The 17,062-nt window shown below is 33.6% G+C and overlaps 1 protein-coding gene across 3 annotated transcripts in view; it reads left to right on the forward strand.

The window, feature by feature from the left end:
• Nucleotides 1-17,062, forward strand: part of PTPN21 (protein tyrosine phosphatase non-receptor type 21) — a 117,526-nt gene that overhangs the window by 32,297 nt on the left and 68,167 nt on the right. For all 3 annotated transcript variants that reach the window (XM_074289798.1, XM_074289800.1, XM_074289799.1), the window contains exon 3: nucleotides 13,495-13,664. In XM_074289798.1, coding sequence (XP_074145899.1) covers nucleotides 13,495-13,664 — 170 coding nt within the window. The remainder of the gene's footprint in view (nucleotides 1-13,494; nucleotides 13,665-17,062) is intronic.

The raw sequence follows: 17,062 nt of genomic DNA on the forward strand, positions 1-17,062 counted from the left end.
CTTGTCGAGGGTATATGTGTGTATAATTATTATATTCCTAGTTTGAGAACATACACTCTTTGAAAGGACTGGTAATGGTGGTGGTGGACTTATTTTGATCTTTACATTTCCATGCCTGGCATAATGCCTTATACTTGTATGGAAACCTTTTCCCCAAGGTATCCTATTACTAAATTTTTGTCTTTACATTATCTTTATTTCCAAATACTTCTGTCCCCTGGCAATAGATAGAACATGAGACTAGGAATCAGAAAGATCTGAATCAAATCTAGCCTCACTCTAGTTGTATGACTTTTGCAAAGTCACCTCTTCAACTGTAAAATTAACATTATTGTAACACTAGGGTTGTTTGTAAAGTACTTAGCATAGTGACTGTTCCCTCCACCATATGCAATCCTTTTTAATAAAGGTTAAAAAAAGAAGAAAAAGAAAAAAAGATTTTTAGCAAAATTAATATCAATTCAGTCAGACATTATGTACAATGTTACAAATCTCACTTCTTCAAAGAATACAATAACATGTATTATCTCATCTTTTCAAAGTCAAGCTTGGTTCTTGCTCATTATAATTGCTTAAGATTCATGTTTTTAAAATGATTTTTCCATTTAAAATTGTAATTGTGTATGTTATTTCATGGGGTTTGTTTTTACTCTGTATAAATTCATATTTTCTTATGTTTCTCTGATTAAGCAGATTATAAATATTCATTGAATTTTTAGGCTAGACATAAAACAAACTAATGCCAGGAAAAAAAAAGTGATAATAACAAACAAAAACTTTTTAGACAATTTATGCAATGTACTTAGTGATCTTCTGCTATGTGTTTTTAAAAAACAAAAACAAAACAAACAAACAAACAAACAAAACCCAACCACCACCAACAATAAATAAATGGATTTGAAGTAATTAGGGAAAAATCAGTTGGAGTTTGGGAACATTCTGATAGGATTTAGATTATTACACAATTGGTTTTTCTTTTATGTGACTGCTAATATTTGAATCAGTACCCCAAACCATAATCATTATAAAAAGGACAAGCATGTTAGGTCTATGGTCTCCTCTGTAAACAAGAAGTATAACTTACAAAACACTCCATTGTAATACCAAAATAATTAAGATAAAACTCAGAAGTCAGCTAAGAGGAACAAAAATATACACATTTTCTTAGTTTTTTAAAAAAATTAATTCTTAATAGTGGGATGAACTTGTTTTACACTAATGTCCTAATAGTTTAGGTGAGATATTGGAGGAAAATTAGATGCTAATACATTAAAAAGCAATATTTAACAGATAACAAAAGTTTACTTAAACTATGAAGGGATGATGAACAAGAATATAGCTTAGGTTGAGTAAGCCCCTCATCTTCAGAGAAAATTCTGGTCAGCATAGCATAGTGTGGTGACTCTTGCCCATTTCAAGCAAGCTTAAAATTCTCTCCTTGCCCTTCTTGGGGTAACTTGTCTTTTTATGCCTTTAGGTGATTAGGAAGTCCTATCCTTGTTGCTTTAGGCCACTAGAAAGCTGAGTTAACTCTAGATTGCTTCAGGCTTAACCCATAAGGCTTTTAAGTCTTGGGAAGGGCTTCCCTGGCTTTTTGGAAAAGAACTAGTCTAATCTTTATGGGAAATGGAGATAGAAAATGGATTTTGGCTTTCATAGCCATCTTCTGTTGTTAACTCCTCACTCTTACAGCAACTTTCCCTAGCAATAATAAAGAATTAAGAAAGACAAAGGAACACATTGTAGTAGTAATAGTAGTACTATTATTATTTCTACTACTAGTGATAATAATGAGTTGTATAGTTTAAAGTTGCAATACTTTAAAGACTTGCAAGGAACTTTTCAAATATTATCTCATTTGTCCTCCAAAATAACTCTATGAGACAGGTATTATTTACATCCTCGTTTTATACATGAGGAAACTGCACACAGATTAAGTGTGTCTTTTTCACCTCAAGTTTTCTCTAGTGTACCTTCTATAATAGGACTTCTTAAACTTTTCCCACTCTTATCCCTTTTTCTTCTGAGAAATTTTTATTAGCTCCCTGTCTTGACTCTGAGTTGAGATATTTCTGGCAGTGTTCATGCATGCTTAGTGCAAAGTTTGCATGCTTGTGTTCAGAAACAGCGCTGCAGGGAAATTGAGTGATACATGGATAAGCACTACCAGAAACACCTTGGACTTTTGATTTTGAATTAATTTTTGGTCATTGCATTCATTGCTCCTACATTGTCATGTGACCCCCTTTTGGATTTGCAATCCTGCAAGAAGCTTTGATTATTAGGAACTGATATTGTACAATATTTGCTTTCCCTGGTGGGAAAGTGCAGGAATTCCGGATCTCTGGGAACATTAGGAGTAATAATCAGAGAAGTTTCCTATCTTTAATAATTATAGGAAATAGCTACTATAATTAAAGGCTTACCTGTAAGAGTCTTTTAAGAAAGCTATGCTGAGTACTGTTGACATGATTAAAGATCTAAGTGAGCTCAGTTCAGGCCTGGGGAAATACCGGTTATAATAATTGAATAGCTATATTAGTATAATAGTTATATTATTGAATGGTTGAAATATAAGATAAATCTGGTGTTTAGATGCTTATATTTAAATTTTTTTCTACCTTTGTCCCTCAACTTAAAATTAATTTATTAATGTTAGTGTTGTTTATTTATATTTAAGTTTGTACCTTTTCCTTTTTTAAATAGACATATTATAATTAGCTGTGTCATTTTGATTTAAAGAGGAAATCTGAGGAGAATTCTGTTGTTTTTTGTTCTCCTCAAATTCTATAAGGTCCTCTGTTTCCTCAAGTGTTGGATTATTTACCTTTAGTTTGTAGTATTTATTCAGATGCCTAAACTCAATGTCTTGTGTATTAGATCTGGAGGCCACATTTTTTTCTGTTACTGGTTTTTCTGCTGATTCATCTGCACATGTGTTCAGACTCTCTTTCTGAAATCTTTGATATTTTCATTCCCCACCATCCCTATTTTCCTTATCATTCATTTCCTTACTCTCTCCCCTGTGATTGTAGTTTCCTTGGGAATGGATCTCAAAACATTTCAACTTCCTTCCATAATGGACAATTCATAGTTCATCAGCCTAGATCTCCGCTTCAGCTGACTTTTGGGGAGTCAGTGCTCAGACATGGTCGACTGCTGCATAGCTGCCCCTGCAGCTATGTCCCGGTGATCTGCCCTGTTCCCTATGTTCCTCACTTCTTTGCTCTGGCATTGGCAGTTCAGAGCTCTGCTGTGCTGGCGCCTCCGGCTGGCAGCCCTGGGCAGGCTTTGCTCCTGAAGAGCTGTAGCCAAGCTGGTTGTGAGGGCAGAGCAGATTTCTCACAGCTTACAGCTGTGGTCTCTATGGCACTGCAAAGAGGGAGAGAGGGGGCAACAGAGTTAAAGGGGTGGATTTTGATTTAAACCCGTGTCATGTTTTTGGTTCTGCTAGTTTTGCCTTGCTGCCAATAGCATGGGAGGTGAGGAAGGGGTGCTGAGTGATCTCACAGTCAGTGAGTGTCAGTTCCTGAGTTTGGGGTTTGTTTTTTCAGTCCTCTTTTGGATTTTAAAGACCATGGAGGCAGTTGAAGTTGCTTTATCTTTGGTATAAAATTTCTCTTTTGGAGAGGTTTGGAGAGGTCATGAGAATTCAGAAAATGTCTAAATTCTCATCTTACTGCTCATGTGACCTGGAAACCAGTAGAGCTCTATATTGCTAGGAGTGTGTGTCTTTGTGATATTCACTATCAATCAGAACCATTCCCTTGGTGGCAGCTTACAGATTTGCAGCCATAATGTGTAATAGGAAAGAAATAACCATTTTAGTTGCAGTTTTGCTAATACTCTACTACTTCAGTGATTCTGTGATCTCATCAATGAGAGTTTCTCATTCCCAACCATATAGATTCGATTTGTAGTGTAGAACTGCAGATTCTTCATTCCTGCCAGTACTGTCTGACTTGTCTCTGTGCCTCCTATGAATTCACCACTGAGCTCTCTGGATAGTAAGTGGATGCCATCAAAACATTTGAGCTATCTATCCATTTGCTACCTCTTACTTGCTAAATGACCAACCCACTTGCAGTAGTAGTTGTCTCTTTGAAGATATGTTTTAGTTGTTTATGTGTAATTCAATTAAGATAGTGCAACCCGATTTATATGTTTACTGTCCTTTGGGTGACCTAAATTTTTGATTCTTCTGTGATGATGGTATTTCCTGATTTCTAGGAATATAGCATTATCAGAGGAACATTGGTATTAAGATAAGTTTATATTTCAGGGAAAATTTTGGAATCTTTAAAAGCATTTTAAAGATTCCTAAATGTAATCTTCTCCACTCTTATCTCTCTCATGACTCTGGGATTAGCTCCTTGTCTCTAGAGTCAATTCAAGATGGGTACTGAGATCAGTTTTACGGGCTATCTGTACAAGTGCTTATCCTTGTCTAGATAATAGACATTTTCCATCCCGGTTTTTTTTCTTCTGTGTATAGTTAGATTGTACTCTAAAATAATTATGGATCTTAGTAAAGATTATAATATTCTAGGACTTCATGTTCTAGAATTAGAGTGGTTTGGAGTTCTTTGACTTAGGGTCAGGAAGACTAAAATTCTTTAAAAGACCAATTCTTCAGCATTTGTTCTACATTGTTGAAATTAATCAGCCAAAAGGTATCTTACTGCTCTTAATTTTTACCATTATCATAATAAAGTTCTTCTTAATTAAATAGAAATGTTATAATTCTCTGTATTATTCTTCATTCTATTATAGAAGACAAAATCTCACCCATAATACTTGCTAGTTGTATGCTTGTGGACAAGTCATATAATCTAAATTTTCATTCTGGGGTTTGTATATGTCTGTCCCACCTCCTTTTCTGTTACTTTATTTCTTGAATTGCAAACTGTATGTTACTTCTTTTTTATATTAAAGCTTTTTATTTTCAAAACATGCATAGATAATTTTCACTATTTACCCTTGCGCAAAACCTTATGTTCCAAATTTTTCCCTCTTCCCTCCAGATGCAAATAAAACAATATATGTTAACAATATATGTTAAATATGTGCAGTGCTTCTATACATATTTCCACAATTATGCTATACAAGAAAAATCAGATCAAAAAGGAAAAATGAGAAAGAAAACAAAATGCAAATAAATAAAAACAAAAAGAAAATACTATCCTGTGATCCACACTCAGTCCTCATAGTCTTCTCCCTGGGTGCAGATGGCTCTCTTCATCACATGATCATTGGAACTGGCATGAATCATCTCACTGTTGAAAAGAGCCATGTCCATCAGAATTGATCATTGTATAATCTTGCTGTTGCTGTGTATAATAATCTCCTGGTTCTGCTCACTTTACTTACCATCAGTTCATGTAAGTCTCTCCAGACCTCTGAAATCATCCTGCTGATTGTTTCCTATAGAACAATAATATTCCATAACATTCATATACCATAACTCATTCATCTATTGTCCAACTGATGGGCATCCATTAATTTCTAGTTTCTTGCCACAAAGAGGTCTGCCACAAACATTTTTGAACATGTGGGTCTCTTTCCCTCCTTTATGATCTCTTTGGGATACAAACCCAGTAGAGACCCTGCTAGATTAAAGGTTATATACAGTTTGATGGCCCTTTGAGCATAGTTCCAAATTTTTTCCAGAATGATTGAATCAATTCACAATTCCATCAACAAATTTTCCCACATCCCCTCCAATATTTATCATTATCTTTTTCTGTTTTAATATTACTTCTTACTTTTGTAACAGCTGATAACTGAAATCATATTTGTCTTCCATATATATTCTTTTTAAATTTTTATTTATTTATTTATTTATTTTGGTGAGACGATTGGGGTTAAGTGATTTGCACTGAGTCACACAGCTAGAAAATGTAAAGTGTCTGAGACCGAATTTGAACTCAAGTCCTCTGACTTCAGGACTGGTCTCTATTCACTGTGCCATCTAGCTGGCCCAGACCACTGTATATATTGCAAATGATTGTTGTGAGGCCCAGATGAGATAATGTAGATAAAATACCTTTTTATGGGGAAGTAATGACACCCATTATTTTTTTCCAATTGTTTGTTATTCTCCCCCATTTCAGAAATTTTAGGAATTGATCCTTCCACCCCATCAAAATTGTGTATATTTAAGGATGTTAATTTTATTAAAAATATTTTTCCCTTTATCCTTATTGTGTTTTAATTAAGTCAAACAATCAATAAACATTTATTAAATATCTACTGTGTCTGTACTAAGGTTCTGTACTAAGATTTATAATATAAAATCATTTAACAGACTATAATTCCAGCTGGGGCTACTAATCATAGATCTCATGATTACATAATTGAAAAGGATTTTAGCTTTATTTCTTTTTTCTTTTTTTTTTTTTTTAAGGTGACTTATCTTTTTTTTTTTTTTTTAGAATTTTTTTTCCACAGTATATATGCATGAGCAATTTTTTTTATAACATTATCCCTTGTATTCATTTTTTCCAAATTATCCCCCCCCTCCCTCCACTCCCTCCACCCGATGACAGGCAATCCCATACATTTTACATGTGTTACAATATAACCTAGATACAATATATGTGTGTAAATACCATTTTCTTGTTGCATATTAAGTATTAGATTCCGAAGGTATAAGTAACCTGGGTAGATAGACAGTAGTGCTAACAATTTACATTCACTTCCCAGTGTTCCTTCTCTAGGTGTAGTTGTTTCTGTCCATCATTGATCAACCGGAAGTGAGTTGGATCTTCTTTATGTTGAAGATATCCACTTCCATCAGAATACATCTTCATACAACATTGAAGTGTACAGAGATCTTCTGGTTCTATTCATTTCACTCAGCATCAGTTGATGTAAATCTCTCCAAACCTCTCTGAATTCATCCTGCTGGTTATTTCTTACACAGCAATAATATTCCATAACCTTCATATACCATAATTTACCCAACCATTCTCCAATGGATGGACATCCATTCATCTTCCAGTTTCTGATTTTAGTTTTATTTCTAAAGCAGTGATAGACTTTAAAATTACCCCTTGAAATTTCCATTTTGCACATTTTAAAAGAGTTGATTTGTGATATATTTGTGACATTCAGAATGTAAAAATGTTGACTTAAAAATGTGCTATATTAAACATGATTTTTAACATTAAGAACTATAAATTGTTTATCTATTCTGTTAAATTTTTGGCATTTCTCTCTGCCCTAAGTTTGTAGTCTTTGGCATGTTAAAATGAGATTCACATCTTCAAAATTTATGTGCAAGGTTAGGCATGCTATATATAACTTAGATTTTAATTATTTCTGAATGTATTTATTTTAGTATTTAGAACAGGGACTATTTTTAATTTGTTTGTTTTACCTGTGCCTAATGTAGTAGCATGTACCTTAGTAAGAACTTAACAAGGGCTTGTTCAATTAAATTTCATCTTGTTTAGTTAAGCTTCCTCCACTAATGTAGATTGACAAGTCTCTATGCCTTGGTCAATGGTTTCCTGAAGCCAAAAAAATCATTACCTGAGAGCTCTGGTGAAGAACTCCTCCTAACTTGGCCAGCCAGTCCTTGAATTTCAGACATAGACAGTTAGTGGTCTTTAAATGTCAAACATAGAGAAAATTGCTAGCTTGTTTGTAAACATTTCCTCAGTTGCCTTTCTAGTCACCTTGCTATGGCTTTCCAGGATCATGTCTTTACAGGAAGAGACATCATTTTCAATCTAGGGGAATTATTTCTTTTTCATGTGAGGCTTACATTATTTTGAAATTAATTCTCCAGATGGCTAAAGAAATATGTTTAATATAAGTTTTAGCTCCACTAAAAAGTTTCTGTTTGATAAGAAGGCTAGTATCTGCTTGAATAAAACTTGAACCAAACATATGGCATTTAAGAAGCAAAGCCATGTCTACACTTAAAACTCAACTTATTTTCAAATGCATAAATATTTTCAGAATAAATCTTTTGCAACTCTAGAATCTTTTTGAAAATGTAAATATAGACTTGACTTTAGTATCCCTAGAAATACTGCTTTATTAAGATTGAATACATATTGAAAACTATATGTAATTGGAAAAATAAAATAGCATTGAATTAAAAAAATTTAAATGGTTTTGTACCGGGGGGAGGGAGAAGGAGGGGAGGAAGATTGAATGTATAGAAAAGGGAAGGTACCAGAGTAAGTATTTTTCCTGCATTGATAAGTCAGTGTACAAAATTCTGTTCCTAGAGTAATCAATTATTACTTAGTCAAATGGCTTTTCTTGCTAAACTTACTGTTCTTTTCAGCTATTGCACAATTTTATACACTCTTGGCTATCTCTTTCCATGATATATTATGCAATTTGTTGGAAACTAATTATGGTGCAGTTTCACAGATCTGTTTATCTGTGTTTCTGTTTGATTTTCTGCCCACATGTGCCATGAGTAATAAATATATGACTAAAATAAATCTCAAGTCCTGGTTAATCTCAGAAGTTAGGATACCTTAAGAATTAGGTCATCTTTTAAAAATTATACTGTCTTTTATAATGCTCACAAACCAGTCAAGTAGTTTTCATGTAATTATTTATCTAAGTGTACATCACAAAATAAATAAAATAATACCACTTTTATTCAAATTCATATATTTGTACCATTTATGATTATATTTGAAAGAAAAACTCTTGTCAACAAAGGGATATTCCTGATATAATATACTGCTCAGAATTCTTTACTGGCTCCTCCTTTGTTATTTGTTATTATTATTCAGTTGAATCAATTGCTTCCAATCTTTTGTGATCCCATTTAGGTTTTGTTTTGGGGTGATTTTTTTTTTTTTTTTTATTGCAAAGGTACTGGAGTGGTTTGCTATTTCCTTCTCTAGTTCATTTCAATTTGAGGAAACTGAGGCAAACAGGATTAAGTGACTTTCTGACTCCAGGTTTAGCTCTCTGTCCACAGTGCCACCTAGTTGCTCCTACTTGATATTGCCCACAGAATAGTTCTTAAACTAATATTCAAGATGTTCAGTATTCTGTCATATCTTTTCAGCCCTACTTTCCTTTGAAAACTTTGTGCTGGAAAGAAACCATTACTTGAAGTCCCGGAGAGCATATTCTACACTCTCCTGTTTCTTTACTTTTATTTTCAATGTTTAAATAAGAATTTGTACCTAATTTCCACCAGTGCCACCAAGGCAGAAATATATTTTTTTCTGCCTTGGAATTGTCAGGAGATTTTGGGCTGAGAAACAACAAAAAGAGTGAAAATACTATGTTGTGATCCACACTCAGTTTTTACAATCCTCTGTCTGCATATAGATGGTTCTATTTATCACAAGGCCATTGAAATTAGTCTGAATCATCTCAATGTTGAAGAGAGCCACATCCATCAGAACTGATCATCATATAGTCTTGTTACTATATACAATGATCTCCTCGTTCTGCTCATTTCACTCAGCATCAGTTCATGGAAGTGTCTCCAGGCCTCTCTGAAATCATCCTGTTGGTCGTTTCTTACAGAATAATAATATTCCATAACATTCATATGCCATAACTTATTAAGCCATTCTCCAATTGATGGGCATCTATTCAGTTTCCAGTTTCTTGCCATTACAAAAAGGGCTGCCACAAACATTTTTGTACATGTAGGTCCCTGTCCCTCTTTTTTGATCTCTTTAGGATATAGACCCAGTGGAGACACTGCTAGATCAAAATGTATGCAGTTTGATAGCTCTTTGGGTATAGCTCCAAATTGCTTTCCAGAATGGTTGAATCGGTTCACAACTCAACCAATAATGTATTAGTGTCATTTAGGTTTTTTGTTTTTTGTTTTTTTTTTCCCTGCAAATACCAAAGTAGGATTTGCCGTTTCCTTCTCCAAGTCATTTTATAGATGAGGAAACTGAGGCAGAGTTATGTGACTTGTTCAGTATCACACAGAAAGTGAGTGGTTGAGGTTGGATTTGAACTCTGGAAGATAAGTCTCCTTGACTCTAGTTTGGAAACTTTATCCACAGTGCCACCTAATTGCCCCCTCCCCCCAACTTAATACTTTCTCAAAGGAATTTTTTTCACATTCCTCCTTTCATACCAGTCTCTTAGTTCCCATCAATAGTCACACCTGTCCTCCCTTAGACAGACTTTCCTGTCAACAAATACACACCCTTTACCACACCTTCATTCCCACTGATTAAGAGGCTTTGGATGAGTAGAGTAATTCCTGTAGTAATAAAATACCAGTATGTAATGTTCCTGGTGGCCTCATTTTCATTGGTGAGTTGAAACTTTGATTTTGAAGAATGGTCCCTGATGAGACCTCCCTGATTTTCCAGAAGTAGCCACTATGCTCCATACTGGCTGTGTGTGATCTAAGTAAATTAGTGTCCCAATCAACTTTTAAAGGAATTTTTATTCTGGAAGTTTACAAAAATCACAAATCCCAACTTCTCTTCTCCTCTTCCTTCCCTCCCCCCCCAATTATTCATATAGTAATTCTGATCAATATTCAAATTGCTTTGATGAATTTAAAGTAAGGTTAAAAATTGATTTAGGAATTCTTCATCTAAGTAAGATGCATATATATGGGCTAGTTTGATTAGAAAAATTGAATCAGTTTGGTTTAAAAATATAATTCTTCCTTTTCAAAAATAAAATAAAGTTGCTAATGCTAATCAGGTTAAAAAATGAATGAGATTAATTAAAACAATAATATTTCACATCTTTCTTCTTGTTTCTTTTCGTTGTTTTTCTTAATTGCAGGAAAGCTCAATAGGCCTGGGAGATAGCTTTACTATCATTGTTGATATATTATTGGTTGGTTTTATTGTTATTTTTCTAGTAAAACAAAGCATTCTCAAATTTTGTGGTAGCAATTTCCCAATTGTCCAAACCAGGGGGACTGAGTTTTAAAAGTTTAACAACAGCCCAAAACTAGGGGAAGTAATAGTACTTCCTCCTAATGAAAATCAGAGGCCAATAGTGGTATCTAAAAAGTTATAGTTGAACACAGTCCACTGAGCTAGCTATACTCGTGTGTTTGTGTTTGTGTGTGTGTGTGTGTGTGTGTGTGTGTGTGTGTGTGTGTGTGTGTGTGTGTGTGTGTGTGTGTATCTGGCTTATTTGTTCTTTTTAGGTTAAGTTCTCACCCACCACATAGAAACTACAACAGCTATTTTTGCTAAGTTGCTAATGTACTGTTTTTGGACTGATGATGATAGCTAACATTTATCTAGTGCTTTTAAATAAAGCTTGACAGATGTTATCTCCTAGAAATAATCCTCTGAGGGTGTTATTCACATTTTATGGATGAGGAAATTAAGAAGAATTGTATCTGTGTCTTTTGCATCTTCAATACTTGTATTAACTAAATTTTGTCTCATATTCCTATCACTAACACTTTGTATGACTTAGTCAAACGATTCTCTGAGCCTCAATTTCCTCATCTGCAAAATCAGGACATTGAGCTGGATGATTTCTAAGGCTTTCCAGTTCTGAAGTTCTGATTTTACTAAATGATGCTATAGAGGAGTAGAAATTTGGTCCCTGAATAATAGCCATTTTGACACACTCCTATTTGGTAAAACACAAAAATATTGTGTAGATATAAATATTTAAATTACTGCTTCAAAAAAGATTAATAGCAATTTTAATATTAGTTGTAATGTTTTCCAGTGTTCTGATTTGTGTTAAATATCTAAAAATAAAAGCTATCACTAAAATAGTTATTTAACATATATTCTCATTTAAGACTCTCACCAACTGTGTTGCCAGTACTATAGGTATTTTAGTATTACCTCTATAGCAAATATTATCTCATTTCTTCCACACAACCTCTTTGGAAGACAGGTGCTATTATTATCTCCATTTTACAAATGAGGAAACTGAGGCAGAGAGGTTAATTGACATTCCTAGGATAACATAGCTAGTAAAGTGTTGGAGGCTACATTTGAATTCAGGTCTTCCTGATTTCAGATCCAACACTATCTGTTTCATCACTCAGCTGTCTATAGAGTTGAAGAAATTGAGGATCTGTCCATGGATGCAAATTAGGAGCTCATGTACAGCATTAGTTGCCTTGGATACTGAATAGTTAAATGAATTGTTCACAGTCCTCTAGGTAGTAGATATCAGGCTGTTCTTGAATTTCTTTGATTTCCTGATTCTAAAATCAGCATTTATATACTAAATTATGTTGCTCCTCAGGTAAATGTTGTTACAGCCTTTGCCTTTTGATGTCAACATCATTTAAAAATAAATAAGGCAAGTAAGTATCTATACCCAGTTCTTTAAAGAGTATATAAACACAACTGATTTAGATCACTACTTTCTGAATCTAAGATATTAGCATTACATTTTTTTTACATAATAGTATTTTTTCAGTTACATTTAAAGATAGTTTTCAACATTCATCTTTGTAAGAATTTGAACTCCAAATTTTTCTCCCTTTCTCCCTTCTTTCCCTCCTCTCCCAAGATAGCAATTTGATAGGTTATACATATGTAATCATGTTAAACATATTTCTACTTTTAGCCATGTTGTGAAAGAAGACTCAGAATAAAAGCGAAAGAAAAACACAAGAAAGAAAAAAACAACAACAAAAAAAGTGAAAATAATTTGCTTTGGTGTGCATTCTTTCTCTGGATATGGTCAGCATTTTTTTTTTTTTTTGGCTGAAGCAATTGGGGTTAAGTGACTTGCCCAGGGTCACACATCCACAAAGTGTTAAGTGTCTGAGGAGGCCAAATTTGAACTCAGGTCCTCCTGACTTCAGGGCTAGTGCTCTATCTACTACTCCAACTAGCTGCCAGCATTTTTGGTCATCATTTTTCATCATGAATCCTTTGGAATTGTCCTGGATCATTGCATTGTTGAAAAGAACTAAGTCTATTATAGTTAATTATCACACAATATTGCTCTTACTATGTGTACAGTGTTTTCCTGGTTCTGTTAATATCATTCAACATTAATTCACAAGCTTTCTAAGTTTTTCTGAAATCAGTCTGCTCATTATTTCTTATAAGAACATAAATAGTATTATATTATATTCATGTGTCACAACTTGTTTAACCATTTCTCAGTTGATGGGTATCTCCTTAATTTCCAATACATTTCCACCATAAAAAGAGCTGCTGTAAATATTTTTGTACAGGTAGGCCTTGTTCCCCTATTTTCTTTTTATGATTTCTTTGAGATATAGACCTAAGTAGTGCTATTGTTGGATCAAAGGTTGTGCACAGTTTTATAGACTTTGCGGCATAATTCCAAATTGTTCTCCAGAAGGGTTGAATAAGTTCACCACTCCACTAATGTGCATCTTTTAAAAATTCCTTTTTATTATGTCCTCTGAGGAAAAAAAGGCATCATGAAGCTGGTTTTGCATTATCATCTTGAATGGTTGGGATTCTATTGTTTTGTACAAACTATGTTCTTAATATGTAGTTGAATGAATGAATTTTCTTATATGTATCTGCCCTTTTCATTTTTTTTTTTTTTTTTCAGATTACTTACTTCAGCCTGTGGTATTACAACAAGCAAAATCAACGCCGATGGGTAGATTTGGACAAGCCTTTGAAAAAGCAGTTAGACAAGTATGCATTGGAACCTACTGTCTATTTTGGGGTGGTGTTTTATGTGCCCACAGTTTCCCAACTTCAACAGGAAATTACCAGGTGAGAAGAGCATGTCTGATTGTTTTCAGTTTTTCTTTTAAGTGAGTTAATAAAATGAAAAACTAAAATTAAGATTACACCAGGACACTAAAAGACCAACATTTCATACCAATACATCCAACATATAAACATAGTTACAGGCAAATTCTATTGTGAGACTATTTTAATCCCATGTGTTAACTTTTTTTAGGCATAAAGAGATGAATTATATATATATATATATATATATATATATATATATATACATATATATATATATATATATATATATATATATATATTTATTGTTGTTGTTGTTGTTGTTGTTCTAGATATGTCTGTCAGATGGGATGTCAGTCATAATTTTTACTTGAAACAACTTTTTCTCTGTGCACTTTAATAATGGTATGGAAATGGAGAAAGTTTTTCAAAATCCACAAACTGTTACAAAATCGGTTAAGCCCTGATGAATGTTCTGGTTTCCATGGTTACCCTCTAGTTCTTGTATCTTTAAGGACAAGGAATATTTTGCAAAAAGCTTGAATAGGTAAAGGAAACTTAGAGTGTAGGAAGTATGAAGGAGTAAAGTGAGGCTTGTCAAAGAACTACAGCAGGGAGCATTAGCTTTTTACTATGGAGAAAAAAGAGAAAGGCAGGGAGATATGTTGAGGGGTAAATATTTTAGAGATTTCCAAGTTTAAAAAAAATTGCAATATGAGATTTAAAAATGAACAGAGTGAAAGAAAATTGATGGAAGGGAAACAATTAAAAAAAATTCAGCGTCTCAAACTATTATTGTAAAACATGACCTCCAATGTATGGTCCAATTGAATTTAAGGTTATTAATTTAAATTAGCTCCCTACTCTTTTTTTAGAAAAAGTACATTTTTCCCCCTCAAGGGCCACTTCTATTATTGAAGGTTTTTTGGTTTCATTTCAAGTTGAGATTTTTTGTTTTTTGTTTTTTGAGCTACTACAATTCTGCTTTGCTTACAGAACACAGCACCTTTTTTGATGGGGGTATGTCATGTTCTGTCAGTGTCTCCAATCCTCCAATCTGTGTGTGTGTGTACACTATACATATGCATGTGGTTTTTCAATATGTGATTTTTTTATTTGCAACAATTTTGATCTACGGAGACAGAATGAAATACAGAGTTTTCAAAAGGCTTAATTCATTTTTAAGCTACTATACTTCAGAACTTGGAATGATTAAGACCTGAAGTCATAGTCTCCCTATAACAACTTAACTGATTGGTTTTTAAGCTTTACATTACAGGTGACAGGACATCCCACACCAAGAATTCCCATACAGAAGAAATCACAGAACTTTGGCCTAATGGTGTAAATTTCTATGAAGTGGTTATTTATTAAATTTTAGTTGCTTAGTTCTTTGGGGTGGGAGAGGATGTGGTCTGCCAAGTAACTAGAGTATTTGCAGTCAACTTGACATGTTCAGTCTCCTATTTCTTGGCTGATAAATAGTTTTGAATGTAAAGTGGCACATGCATTTTTATTATTTCTTTGTGTCTAGTGGGTATGAAAAGGTCTTCATAGCAAAAAATTTCTTGTCGTCAACATGTTCACAAGACCACATTGTTCTTGTTAAAAATGCTCTAAAAAATGCTGTTTATCTGAAATAAACAATGATGTTCTTTCACTTAAAAATGGATTAATCACAAGAAGAGGGAATTAAAAGAGTAATATTTTTAATATCCTAAATACACTAGGAACTCATAGCAAAGCTTGCTATAGAGGGCAATTTTCATATAAGACTAGTTCATACTATATCAGGATTTAGTTAACGACATATGAAAATGACCTATAACAAAGTTTCATTCTGAAAACACTGGAAAAATTTTGTGACCAACATTCTACTATCATGTTTAAAGAAGATAGAGATAAAGATTAGGCAGATAAAGATCCTGAATAGTGTAGGGGAGAGAACTGTGCCATAAAGAGGCACCTGCACTTGTGAACAAGTATTGTAGAATTTTTTTGAGGATTCCCAGCATTACATTCTAGTTACTAATTCCTGCAGGGCTGCCTTCCTAGATGAGCTGTGGATTCTCTACAGAAGCTATTATTATTAGATGCCCTATGGATATTCCTGCATTGTGGAATATAGAAAGAGAATCATTTTTTTTTTTCAGTATTACTTACAGAAAGTCAGAATCTAAGCCCTCTTCTCCCCATATGTTTTCTACTTTCCTAAACTCTCCTAATCATTTTATCTAAGGTAATATGCTGTTGAGTATGGATGACTATTGAAATAACAAAATATATGCTATTGTGTGTGTTACCTTTAGTTTCTAATTGGTAATACCCTGACAATCATGAACTTTTATGTCCCCTTTTGGATATAAACCATAAATTCTTTCCTACTATCATTGACCACCAGAATCCCTTCAATTTTCCCTTTCAAAGTTTTTTATTTTTTCCACTTATATGTAAAAACTAATTTTACATTAGTTTCTTTTTTTTAATTTTGAGTTTCAAATTCTCTCTTCCCTCCTTACACCCTCCTCATTGAGAATATATATGTAATATATGTGCAGTTTTAAACTTTGTTAATAATAATACTAATTAATATTTGTTTAGTACTTTCAGATTTGCAGATGCTTTATATATAGTATTTCATTTGATCTTCACAACAGCCCTGTGAGATAGGTTTTATTATTATCCCTATTTTACAGATGAGGTAATTTGTAAACCCAGAGAGATTAAGTATCTTGCCTGGGATTTATTGTTCAGTTATTTTATTTGTGTCTGACTCTTCGTGTCCCCATTGGGGTTTTCTTAGCGGAGATTCTGGAATGGATTGCCATTTCCTTCTCCAGTTCATTTTACAGATGAGTAAACTGAGGCAAAGAGGGTTCAGTGGCTCACACAGGGCAATAGGTTACACTCTAAGTAAATGTCTAAGGCAAGACGGGAACTTGTCCTTTTCTGAATGCAGGTCCTAGTTGCCTTCAAAGCAGCTACTTACCTGCTGCACTAATTATATCCCTTGTCTTCTTAACATTTCCCTTTCTCCCACAGTAGTCGAATCCAATTGAAACTCATATGGGCTTTACTTGTTATTTTTTCTTCATGCATTGCTGTCTTTGGTTTCTTTTCCTTTTGGTGGTTCCTATTCATCAGGCAATAGGTATTAAACATATGCTGCGTCCTGGGAATAGAGATTTAAAAATGAAATAGATTATAGATGGCAAAAATACTACATGAGCTACTCTCATGATGAACAAATTAAGATGTAATTGGGAAATATCTAACAAAATAAATATAAATACAATAAAATAGATGATGTTAATATATGATTTTCTAAGTCATTCCATGGCCTGCAGGCATCCTTATGTATGGCTTAATGGCCCCAGTTCTATTTGAGTTTGATACCATTGAATACTTGAGGGGAAATA

The sequence above is a fragment of the Sminthopsis crassicaudata genome, chromosome 2, assembly GCF_048593235.1.
Source record: "Sminthopsis crassicaudata isolate SCR6 chromosome 2, ASM4859323v1, whole genome shotgun sequence".
Classification (NCBI taxonomy): Eukaryota; Metazoa; Chordata; class Mammalia; order Dasyuromorphia; family Dasyuridae; genus Sminthopsis; species Sminthopsis crassicaudata.